General features: G+C 44.3%; 1 protein-coding gene across 2 annotated transcripts in view; it reads right to left on the minus strand.

Moving 5' to 3' along the window:
• Nucleotides 1-13,311, minus strand: part of MATCAP2 (microtubule associated tyrosine carboxypeptidase 2) — a 35,206-nt gene that overhangs the window by 11,749 nt on the left and 10,146 nt on the right. Inside the window, exons 1-2 of one of the 2 annotated variants that reach the window (XM_059655859.1) lie at nucleotides 9,723-10,140; nucleotides 142-839 (exon numbers count right to left, since the gene is read on the minus strand). In XM_059655859.1, coding sequence (XP_059511842.1) covers nucleotides 142-839; nucleotides 9,723-9,747 — 723 coding nt within the window. In that variant the 5' untranslated portion in view covers nucleotides 9,748-10,140. Of the gene's footprint in view, nucleotides 1-141; nucleotides 840-9,722; nucleotides 10,141-13,311 lie in introns of those variants that run through there. The other variant, XM_059655860.1, reaches the window with a different exon arrangement.

Below are 13,311 nucleotides of genomic sequence, written 5' to 3' on the forward strand. Positions count from 1 at the left end.
ACGTGTCCAGGTGGACAGGATGGGGATTGACTATAACATGTAAACACCTGCAATACTTTTCAAGTCTTTTTTCGTTTTATAAGACAGCAAATAACTGTTCAGCTATGTAACCATGTAACCGCTCCTGCAGGGGCGCTTTACCTGCTTAAGGAACCGGTCCGACGCGTGGCTGTGCTTGGCCAGCACGCTGGGCAGAGAGGGGTTCGAGTACTCAAACTGCGGGTTGTAGGTGTAGTCGGACTTGAAGAACCTGAGCTTCTCCCTCTCCAGGTTGGTGGGCTTTATGGCCGTCAGAATACAAAACTTCTTCCCAGAAGAATCATCTTTCTCAAAACTCCGACACAGCTGGGGCGGGGGCTGCGGCTTCGGCTTGGGGAGAGGGGAGAAATGGTGCTGCTTGACCTTGTGTTTGGATTTGGGTGTCAGGGCTATGCCGCTCCCTGTAACAGAGATACCATGTGTAAAGGCCACAGGACTCGACAGGGCGCTCGTGATGAGGGCAGCGGACTGCTTGTCGAGGCAGCACCAGGCGCCGCTGCTCAGCCCCGGCACCAGGGCCTTCGTCTTGCGAAGCTCCTTGCTGTGCGGCGAGCAGGGAGACTTGCCGGGCTTCCGACATCTTCTGGGCTGGGCGGAGGATGCCCGCCGTTGCGACGGATGCCTCTTCTCCTCTCTGCTCTGGAGGAGGACATTGTAGCTGCTGGTGCCGGTGGTGAAAATGTCCTTCAGGACCCCAGGCGGTAGCTGGGGGGCGCTCTGGCGGCGGTCCGCGGCCACGGCCTCTTCCGCGTGCAGCACGGACTTCTGGGCCAGCTCCTGCTCGGGCCAGTGAAGCTTTTCTGTGTCCGTAAACAAATCAAACACAAGAAATAACAGACACCACATGAAGCGAGTTGCTGATGACATGGGAAGGGTGCTGAAGGTTCTGCAGACTTTATAACTGTGCAACCATCTTTAGAAAAGACCTTTTAAGCATTAAAAGGAGACGTGACTAAACTGTGGTCATGCTAAACACTGTCGCTTCTGAGTTATCTATAGAGGTCCACAGCTCCAAACCATCTCGATGATCAAGGTTTAATATAGATGTGAGATGGCACATGTAACTAATCTGAATACTCAACTCTACCAAAGAACGGGGATTTCATAAGTCCGAGTCACCTTCAAAGCCAATACAAGCTTGAAATCAGAGTATTTATACAAAGGTAGCCATCGGTAAAGGAAGAATAACACTGCCTTATTGACCTTGAAAACCACTTTTAAGATTAAAAATGATATGCTTATGTTCAAGCATGTTTTAGTAATGTCACTCAATATTAGCTGGTTGGTTTTCTTAATTCTAGGCTATAGATTAAGATGAAAGAAAATCAAGGATTTTTCTTGCCATGTCTGAAAAAAAATTGTAATGACTATTACATAGACACCAGCATATCAAATGGCAAATTAAGGAGAAGTCAACTTTGTCTTTAAACCTCCCAAGTGGCTTAAAGAGACAAGAATCACTTGATATATTGCTGCTCAGGTGCTGCTGTAAGACTGGATTTGCACCCCTTCTTTCCACAAATACTCAGAATGCGACTAAGTATTCTTACAATACATCTGCACAAATGCATGGTTCCTGCCTTCAACCAGCTTCTAATCTGGCTCTGAAGGCGAGGCAGTCCTAGGAAGACCTGCATAGTAACACAAGGGAGTAGAAGCTTAAACGTGAAAAGCAGGAGCTATAACCTAGACTTGAGAGAGGAGGAGAGCAACGTGAAGAGAAATGGATGAGGGGGTTTCAGCAGAGCCGCAGGGCTTTCAGCTTCAGTCTACACTGACAGCGGCTGCGTTTGCCTTCATCCTGCTTGTCTGAACGAGGCTCCAGCTAACGTCCTACCTGTACATCTGGCATAGTCCAGTCACTATCCTGTTCTAACTCCTTTCTGCAGATGGGACGCATTGTGGTTCTCAACCAGGCCTCGCTCTCAGGTCTCCTGGACCGTGGTGCCTCTAGCCCTCAATCCTGGGACCCTCCCACTGAGGCAAGTTCAATGCTGGCTGACGTGGACGAGTGCTTGCCTTGCCAAGAAAGACACGCTTTATTTCATTTTCATTTTTTAAAAAATTATTTATCCACACACATCTGTCATTCACCCATTCAAGATGAGGCGTTCAAGGATCCTTTCCACAATAAGTAGGAATAAATAATAACAACAATAGCGCCATCATCTGCCATACTCATGTGAGTTTGGGATTTCACACCGAAACTTTACGTTATATCATGCCTCGGCAATGTTAAGTAATTGGCTCAAGGTTATAGGACACGAGAGTAATAAACAGCAAAGTGTGTTTTGAATGCAGGTGTGTCTGGTCACAGGCTCCATGCTCATTCTCTCGTGTAGGGTCACTCATTCAGTTATCCACAGACACTCAGGATTAACTCGGCTGCATGCACAACACGCATCACTTCTCTGCAGAGAACACGGCTCCCAGGAAGACGTGGTAATGTGGATACTGATGTACTAAGACAGGTACCAGGACTGTCTTAGTCTTCTCTTTCTTTCCAACATCTAGCCTGGGATCTGGCAGACATTCCGTAAATGTATACTGAATGGACAGCATGACCTTGAACATGCCACTCTCCAACCATGGTGGGTCAGCAGGTGTTAGTAGTTCTGGGAGCATTCTGTATTTACATGAGGAGACACCGCACCAGCGGAAATATAACGAGGAATTGGCAATGTCTGGAGACATGCTGCTGTCACACTATGGGGAGGAGCTACTGGCATCTTGTGGGTAGAGGCCAGAGATGATGCTAAACATCCTTCCATGCACAGGACAGCTCCTGCAACAAAATATTCATCCGAAGACAGTGCCAAGGTAGAGACATTTGCTCTCAATGTGTACTTAAAGTCCAGAAATTCATAGGGTTGAGAGTAAAGAAACAGTACCAGGTCGAAAGTGGATAATAATCCAAACATGTAAGGTACTTAAAAGTCCTACTTAACATTTTCTAGGCCAACATGTGAAGTTTGAATTCTGGTGTCTAGACAATAACATGAAAGTATGAACTTGCGGGGGTTCATTGTCTACTGCATGTCCAAGCTGAGATGTGAGAGGCAGGAGCGAGACTGCACAGGTCAAGTTGAAGGTTGACTGCATAAAGAAGCCATTCAATCAATGCTAACGACCAGCCAAAAATCAACGGGACAAACAAACTCTCATGGCGGTGGGTGGGTCCCGGTTCCTCGGGTTTCGGACGTAAGTGTTGCGGACTGGTACTCTGAGCTGGGCAGGCCGGGCAAACGTGGGCTAAGGAACACCAGGTCACAGGCTGCAGCCCCAATGCCCACGGGCAAGGTCAGTTTCTCCAAAGACACCAGGAGTTCAGGAGGTAAGAAAGGAAGACTGAAATGGACACTAAAAGGGAAAGAGCAAGAGAACCGAGATAAGAACAGGGATCGCACACCTAGAAAAGTCAGGTGAGGACTGGGCACGGCCAGGGAGGTCGAGGGAGGTAACGGGGCTCTCGCTTGAAAAGAGGGGAAGTTGCCCAATGAAAGTCAATGCAGAAAACTACTCTGAGGAATTTCTAACTTTGACAGTTATTACATTGATGTTGTGTTGATTTTTTTTAAATGAACATTCAAGGAAAAGTGCTCTCTTTGGTTCCTAAGACTCAGTAGCTCTGTGACCAAAGCGGGAGCTCACAGAGCTCTTCTGTTTTGTCATAGAGCGTCGGTGACCTGTTCCTCCGTAATTCTGTCCCACCTCCAACAGCCTGCACACTCCGGGTACCTTAACGAAGTCCGGAACCATCTGCCAAACCCTCCAGGAGGAGCGGGGCGAAGAGGCGGCAGCGTGCGGCAGCCTGTGACACATCCCCTCCCAGCAGGTGCAGCATCTCCCTTCACGTGCTAATGCCTCAGCCTCGGCCCTTTCTCAACCCTATCTGCTGAGTCAAGTCTGGGAGTGCCCCCGGGGTTTTGATTTAGTAAATGCCAATCCTGCCAAATGCTGACATCCCACGAAGTTCATGAACGTGGGCAGGTGGCCCGTCACTCCCACAAGAAGGATATAAATTAATTCCTCACAGTAGGCACACGAACCTTGTTTTCAGTTGCATGAAAAGTATTAGAGAACCTGAAAGTTTTTTGTAATTTTAAATACTATTGTTTAAGAAAAATGACCTTTAAACCTGCAGAAGGACATAGTAAAAGCCCAATCAGGAGTTTCACTGAAGACCATCCTATTCTAACTCCTCTTTCCCGAAAAATTTAAACTTTGGGGGAAGTGTAACTCATTTTCCCTCTGAAGCGTAATAAGGTAATTAAAAAATCAAACGTTCTCATATTAAAAGTCACTAAAGTGGCATTTGAGCCATTCAAAATCTGCTGCACTAGAACGGGGGGGGGGGGGTTAATGAACATCATTTGTTGATCAAAGAAATCATTCATCCCAACCTGATTACTCAAACTGAGGCAAAAGGGAAATATTGCATTAGAAGTGATACTCAGTATATTCACACAACTAGGTGAGTGCGCTGAGATTACCAACACAATGAAAGCTCCGTTTGTATCTAGAACGGGAGCAAAGGTACCAGGAGCCCTGGCGTCCACTCCCAGCGCTTTCAATTGCCTCTCTGTAACATCAGTCTAATCACCAAGCCCATCAGTGCCTCTCATTCCTCTTCTAGAGGAGCGGGGGGCGGGGAGCACTGCCCACTGGCTCTCAGTGTTTCTGGGTTGTGAGGAGGTGAGGTTTCACAGTAATTAGGAGGCCCCAGGCTGAAAGGAAGATTACATCACCAGAAACAAAGCCTAGTGGAAAACTACCATTCAACCGATTTTGACCCACAAGACGGCAATTTTATATGGTTCACTAATACTTATGAAACCTGAGAACCTGGGGTAATTTCACCACAAAACAACAGGTTGCTTGATGACAAACGGAAGAAAAGGCTAAGCCAAACAAAATAATCCCCAAATAAGATCAAGTGTTTATCCTATTTGGGGATTAAATTAATTAAACCTCAAAAGATATCATCTCTGTGGACAGTAGAGATGACCAAGCTGTGGTAAATTCATACAATAGAATAGTATATTGCAATGGAAAAAACAAACTGGTTGCAAGCAACAATATAGATGAAGCTTACAGGCAATACTGAGCAGATGTAACCAGATCAAGAGCACATGCCATATAAGTCCATTTATATCTAGTTCAAAACCAGAAGTTAGCACAGTGGTTAGCTCTGAGGGAGGGGTTATAACTAGGAGGAGGTACCAGGGTAATGAGTGCAAGAAATGTTAGACATCTTGTTCTGGGTAGTGGTTACATATGTGCAAATTCATCAGGCGACACACTTAAGACTTGTGAACCTTAATGAATGTAAGTTACACCTTAATGTTTTAAAATGATTTATGAAACATCCGTATCTTTGAAAACACATTTGTTCCCCAACAGTCTGCATTATAATAGAAAAGCTATCCTGTATAATAAGAGCTAATATACTAATTAGACCGGATGGCAGAACGACCTTCCGGAATGACCAGTGGGCAGGGCCACAGGGCCCCGAGGCAGAATTTCATGCACCGGGCCTCTAGTTAATTATATCATCTCTAAATCCAACAGCACCCACTATAGTTTCTCAACTGTAAGGTGAAAAATGAGATGAAAAGATCCTACTATTACAATTCCAGGAACTGAGGAACACAACTGTATTCCAGGATTCCTAAAAATGCCACCGTCCCAGCTAGGAGCACCTCATGTTACTCTGTTAGTGGCCATGATTCTTTATAACGTTGACACTTGTTTTTTGGTCAGAAACTGTTGTGGTGTTATTGTTTTACAGTTGAAAGTACCCAGTGTTCTATAATGCCAGAAATAATGATTGTGGTGAGAGAAGCATTAAACACCATCTAGAACAGCGGCGAACTTCCCCCTGGTTTCCACTTAGGACGAACACAAAACCCCTCACCATGGCACACGTGGTCACTCGTGGTCAGTTCTGCCGCGGCCGCGCCCTGCACAGTTCCCGAACTCAGTCCACTGGAGCTTCCTTTCATGCATCAGCCCCACGCTCACCTCTCCCTCCAGACCCAGCACCTCCTCACACTGTCCCTGTGTTTGGTGAGTTCTTCCCTCCCCTCTGTTGGATACACTTCTCCTCATCCTTCACTTCACCACTTGCTCAGGAGCCTCTGGGGGGGGGGGTGGTCTTCAAAGCACGTGCTATGGCTGCGGCCTTACGTTTGTTATATGATGGCCTCCCCTACACTGAAACTGTATGATCCCTTACGGAGACATTGTGTTCGTCTTTGCTCGCTGCTCTGATCATGCAAGGATGTAGCGAAGGGAAGAGAATATCTGAGAGGCGAGAAAAAATATAAGATTTGAATGCCTGATGGTTGAGAAAAAGTCATACCAGTCCAGCATAAGAAAATGAAACAACTAGTTGCCCTGCCGGCGTGGCTCAGGTGGTTGAGTGTCCTGCCATGCCCCGAGAGGTCACCCATTTGCCCGTTCGATGCCAGGTCTGGGCACATGCCCAGGTTGTGGGCTCAATCCCCAGTAGGGGGTGTGTGTGGGGTGTGGGGAGGGCAGCCCATTGATGTTTCTCGCTCATGGATGTTTCTCTTTCTCTCCCCCTCTCTTTCTCTCTCAAATCAATTAAAAATATTTTTAAAAGAGAAACAACTAGTGGTGTTGAAGACAAGTGTTAATGGCAGGTGCCTACCACTGCTGCGGGACACACGGGAGCACCGTGCCTAAGTGTTTCAGCCCATAAGTCCACACATTGAGCTCAAGACGACGTTGGTCTCCGGTATTTTAAACATTCACTTTTGTTACAAAGGAGCTTCATTTCCAGATGACGCATCGATCACATCTATGTCACATACAAAATAGGGGCAGTAAGAAGCCATAAGCTGACAGTCGTATATGGGTTCTGACAGCACTTGCTACTCACTGAATGAGCTCGATGTCTTATTTTTTTTATTTTTGAACAATTTTTTAGTAAAATATGGTCTTTTCAGACCAAAATTTACAGACTTGTCTGTGATAAAAACTTAAAAAACTTGAGAGAGCTACCAGATGATGTGCCACTGCTGTTAAATGAGATCTTCATGTTGAATTTGTGTCGTATAGTCTTTGTAACAGTGTCGTGCCTTTCCTAGTGGTTGGGAACGTGGACTTTGGGATGGAGCTCAGCTGAATTGAATCTTTATCAGTAGCTGTGACCTTGACCAAGTCACTGAACTTTGTGCTGTGTTTCTTATCTGTAAAAAGGGATAATAAGCTACATACGTTATAGTATTGGTGTGAGGAACAACACAGTTAATCTTTTAAGTGCTGAGACCAGTGCAGCCGGTGTTAATGATCAGTATCATTATTTTATTCAATTATTTTATTCAGGTCCTATAGAAATACTCCATGAAATAACATAAATGGGAAAATACTTAGAATCTTTAAATTTGGATTTCCCAGGTAAATTTAACATTAAGCAATTAATTCTGCATTCTACCACCAACATTTTCGTGGCTTTAGTATAATCAACTATCTTCTTTAAAAAGCTGTGGGAAGGCACAGAAACCTTTTCTGACGTGATTTCACTTCACACAGCATATAGAGCATACACAGCACACACAACTTTGTTACTATAGTTCTCCTAATCGGCAGTTACACCACAATGTTGTATTTAGGTTATATGAAATCATGACGAATAAGTCAAAAGTGCGTAAGATATCACATAGGGAGTGACTTCAGAAACATTTAATTGCTCAGTCCTGAAATAGACACCAATCAGTTTGTCCTAACTTTAAGGCGCTTCTAGAGCTGAAAAATCAAACGCACGCACATTTCCATCAGTACTCTCACCCCAAATAACTAAGTTCTCCTGCTAGCCAGGACCGGGCCTTCTGGGCATGAGCGAAGAGTGAGGGGATAGTGAGGGGGAGGGGGCATGTTCTCGGCTAAATGCCCCCCATAAAGCGTCTGGCCATCCTAGTTGGGCATTCTGTATGGCCATGAAAGCTGGGCTAGGGCTCCGGAGCTATCATCCTAACTGGTCAAGCACTATGTCAAAGAAATGGGGAAACTATTCTGAAAAATGACCTGGTCAATTCTTTTTAAAGAGGCTGTAAATGTGAGGCCTGAGTTGTCTCAAATGGCTGTTTGAATTTTTAATAAACTATAGAAATTTACTGCCAAATTCTCTCTCTCAAGGTATTCAACATGAAGCGCTAGATTGATACATGCACTGCATTAAGTTACAGGAAGAGAGTTGAGGCAAGAGGTCTGTGTCTACTGTTTTATAAAGCTCTCTTCAGACTTCCAACTCTGCATATAAAAAAAAATCACTGACTAGCTGGTCAGAACATCTGCTTTCTAATACTATCATACTCTCTCTGCAAGGATTGTTATGCCTTGGGGAAGTTATTTTAATTGATTTTACTTCTAAATTGTTACCTAATAACTATCACTCTGACAGAACCTAACTGTATAAGGCAGTGGCCCTCAAATGGGGGTGGGGGGGCGGAATTTTGCCCTCCAGGGGACACTTGGCAATGTCTGGGGACATTTCTGGCTGTCACCACTGGGTAAGGGAGGGTGTTGCTCCTGGCACCTGTGGATAGAGGCAGGGGATGCTGCTAAACATGCCACCATGCACAGAACAGCCCCACAACCAACCGTTCTCTATCAATTCAATGTTACAGAGCCATGGCTGGGAGCCCTGCTCCAAGAAAAAAGATGGGATGGCATTTTTAAGTCACTTTCAACATTTTCATTGTCTTTTAAGATGCAAACAGCATCTACATCACGTCACATTTTTAAAAATCTAATGCCAATTTAAGTAGCCTCTTAGATCTTAGATCCTGTAACTGTCTGTGCCTCCTGTCAACATAGCAATGAGATAAACCCCAGCAGTGGCATGGCCGAGCAAAATCTGCCCCCTAGTTTATACTACGGAACTGAAATAAAATAGTGCAAAATCAAGACCATGGATATATGGAAAGGAATTTAGTTTTACACTTAAAATATTCAGAGAAAAGGTGGTTTATTAGCTACTGCAATGCCTTGAAGTGATGCCTAGTGTTAGAATTTGGCATTTCCTCTTACTCTGTTCTTCCTCAGAACACCGGACTACCACCAGCCCTGTCTCGCAGAAACGTTATACAGAACCATGCTGGGAACGTGGCTAGAGAATTACCCTAGTATTATGTGAGATAATTTTTAAATGATTAATATCCATAGTTATTTAAAAAAATAATGAAGTCAGTAAACTTTCTGACCTAGGTATAGTACATACTTAAGTGACCTTTTAAAAACATCATCTCAAAACGCCTTACTGACCTAATAGAAGCAAGCATACAAATAAGCAGTATAAATACGGACACAGAAATGTGTTCTTCTGGTTAGCTGTGATTTTTATGAGCAGTCTAGACAATTATGCCTACTGACATACATACTGTGTTTTGAAATAGAATTTAACAATGCGTGTTTAGACTGTGCATTTGTAGGGCCAGTAATCTGTGCATGATAATAAGTGACAAAAGGAAAAGGGACCGTTTTTCGTCCCCCTCCGCACATCGCCCTCCCGTCCCCCTCCCCCCGCAACATCTCCTGGTCCCGCATCTCCGCCCGCATCTCCCGTTACCTGGGCCTCGGGGCTGTCAGGACCGCGCCAGCGGGGGGACAGACAGCGGCGCCCGGCCAGCCCAGCGGCCTGCCCTTTCCGCACTCACCCGTCACGCGAATGGACTCCAGCATCGTCCGGCCGAGGTCGCGGGCGGTGGGCTCCGCGGGCGCGGGGGACGAGAGCCGGGCTGGCCGGCCGGGGCCTCAGAGACGAGGTCGCGGGGGAGGTTGCGGTCAGCAACCTGGGGCAGGATAGGCGGGTAAGGACAGACAGACACGGGGCTGTGAGCAGTGCTCCCTGCAGCACGCAGGTGACTGAAGGTTCACACCGCGGCCCAACCGAGGGTAGCAGCGTTTAGAACCCGCGCTGTGACGTGGCCGCTCCCCCGTTGCTAGGAAACGCTCCTGGCGTCCGCAGGAGCTGCGCTTCCCGGAGCCTGCGCGCCGCTGGGGGCGCTCGCGGGTCCGGGCCGGGCTCGCAGCACGAGACGGGGAGGAACTACAACTCCCGGCGTGCACAGCTCGCGTCTCCTGCGACGCACGCGTTTTGACTGATAACCCGCACCGGCGTTTGTGCGATGTTCAAATGGACTTAACTGGGCAGTAGCTTCACAAGGGAGGAGGTTGTGACGTGAAACTCAGCCCCAGCTGCGAATTGCAAAGCCAGTCTTCTCCGCCCTTCAGTTAACTTAGAAGATGCGGAAAAGCTAAAAACCTGAGGTTGAGCTGGGTAATATGAGCACCTTTTATTACTTGAGGAAGCCCAGATACATTTACCATTTGAGTACCCCTGCATGATATCCTCAATGCTACAATACAAATTGTATTGATAGGACTGGTGATCAGTGTGATCCCGTGGCCGGGAGATAATGTCACTCCCCTAAGTAAAACACGCCAATGGCTTCCTTTCTTACCTATGAGGTCCTTTATGTCCTGGTCTGCTGCCACCCCTTTGATCTCATCTCCCTCTACTCTCGCCTCCTTGGTGCCCTCGGGGCACCCTCAATGCTCTACAACTATGACAAGCACTTTCACCTCACAGCCTTTGCCGGTTGGGATTTCCCCTGCTTGGAAGGCTCTCCCCCCAGATGCCCACGACCAGTTCCTTCAATTCTTTCAGAACTTAGTCCAAATGCCACGCCTCAGTGAGGACTTACCTGGCCACTCAATTTAAAATTCCACTCCTTTCTCAGATTTCTTATCCCCCTTCTCTGCTTCATTTTTTCCCTTAACACTTAACATTATTCATTTTATTATATCTTTTCTGATTTGTCTTGTCTGTCCTTAGAATAAAATTTCTGTAAGTGCAAAAATTGGGGGGGGGGGGGGTTCATTGCAATATTTCCAGCATCTAGGATAGTGCCTGGCATGCTGTAGGTACTCAATAAATTGTGAGTTAATGAATAAGTAGACAATAGAAAGTATGCATTTTCAATGATAACTTAGAGAAAATAGAATGATATAAAATGGGTATATAAGAAAACTCTCTAGGTTAAAGCACTTGATATTGTAATGAGCACTGAATCCTTTGCATTCATAAGAGCAATTATCCTTGCAAAACATGTCCTAAGGAAAGAGGCTGTAAATGAATCGTACATACCAAGCTTCCTTATATGCCTCCCTTAGCTTCTTTATATACCTAAAACTCTGAAACCCACTTTCCAAGTTTGCTATTAATGCATCTATTACTCCTCATATTTCTAGTTTTTAAAGTCACTGTTTCTCAAAATATAAAGACTCCTGATTTTTCCGAGTCATATGTCACCATCCATTTAAACAACTAACTCTGAATGTTTTTACTAAAGCATGCTTAATCAGAATGTCCATCTTCGTTATGTTTTGAAGAAACCAAAATGTATTATTTCACTCATTCCATTTATTTATACACAGTCACTGGGACTTGTACTTTTAGAGTACATAAAAGACATGAAACTTATCCTCAAGAGCCTTGCTGGTTATAGGGAAGGTTTTATACATCCATCACACACACATTAGGAAATGATGCGCACTAAAGGGGCTCCTTCAATAGTTCATTTAACTTACGAATTCCACAAAACAGTCGGATGCCCCTAGAATATTATTTCATTCTTTACTTTCAAAATTATTTTTATGTTCACTCTACATTTTCTTGTGTCTGACTGATTTGTAAATATCTTTACTGATAAGTATTATATAAAGTTGCATTTCAATGTACTCAAAGCATTTTAAAAGATCTTCCTGTGCTATTAGGCATTGAAGTGCTCTTGCTAACAAATCCATGAGCACAAAGAGCTTATCTAACTTCTTACAAAACTAGTACTGTTATCGGCTCCTTTTACCGTTACTGTCTATGCAATTATTCATCCTCGTCAGCTCTGCATCTGCTCTGTTAATTACTGCTTCGAGCTATGCCTGCCTAGTATTTCCATTTGCAGCTGCCCGCTTGGCTGCTTTTGAGTCAGCATTGTCTCTGCATATGTGCCAGAACAATGAACAGTTCCATTTTTCTGAGACCATTATATCTTTATACCTGATTCTATATAAACCATTAATTTCAAGAGAATTGATGTGATTACCCATTTCAAAGCACTGAATGTAAAATAAAATTAAAATATATTAAAACTGACTTTAGTAAGTTATGTTTATCTTTAAAGATGCACCTTTTCCCCTCTTTAAAGTTTTACTAAACTTAAGTTTTCCAATACTAGCCAAGAATACTATTGTAGTTAGTTATCCTACTGTACTTCCCTTTTATGCTCAGCTCCCTGTGCACTACCAGCATTACATTGTGGATTATTTTAATTTAATGATGACTTCCATTCAATTTAAATACAAAAATGATAGGGAAATGGGTACATTAATAGAAATATTATTCTTTTATGTGGGATTTTTATTTATGAATAAAGAGCTTAAAGTTTTCTTATTTTATCAGTAACTTTTGTTTAGTTAACTCATATGTTAATCTGTATATTCCATGCTACATGGCAAACTATTCAGTTGATGGAGTTTGGGGATAATAAAAATCCCATCTAAAAATCTCTGTGATAAGAGAGGATTTTTTTTTAAAAGGAAAAAGATTAACATCCTCCTTTTGAAAGACGTAGAACACATCTGATCATTTACCATCAACAGAGGCGCAGGTAATAAAGACCAAGAAAGAGGAAGAGGGATGGTGGAGACTGGAGAAGGCTGCTCACAAGTATTGCTAGTGGCAGCAAGAGACAAATAACTACAAGGGTTCACTTTCCAGCAAAAGTTCATTTCGTTGAGAACAGATCAAGTGTATGTTAGGCTGGGAACTGAGAAAAGTTTAATTTCTTACGGAGAAGTTAGCTTAGTAACTTTAAAAAATTAGAACATTAAAATATAAATTTCACATGCGAATTTAAAAGACTGGGGGAGGGGAAGCTTCAAGAAAAGACTTTCTTTTCTGTTCTATTGGAATCAATTTATGACATTCTATGTTATGGAAATGCATGACTTGAGGAGAGTCGGTCTGCAGCTTCTGCTGTGAAACAACGGGGCAACTCAGCTGCGACACCCAGATTCTAACCCAGATTCTAACCGGCATTAACAGAAGCCCTAGGGCAGGCTGGCAACAACGTTCCTTCATTTATCTTAGACCAAAATCCACGGAATCGTTGGTTTTGTGGCTTTAAAAAAAATTGTCGGCGAAGCTTGAGAGCTTTCAGGATGCCTGTCCTGAGAATGGGATGT

This window comes from Myotis daubentonii, chromosome 10, assembly GCF_963259705.1.
Source record: "Myotis daubentonii chromosome 10, mMyoDau2.1, whole genome shotgun sequence".
NCBI lineage: Eukaryota > Metazoa > Chordata > Mammalia > Chiroptera > Vespertilionidae > Myotis > Myotis daubentonii.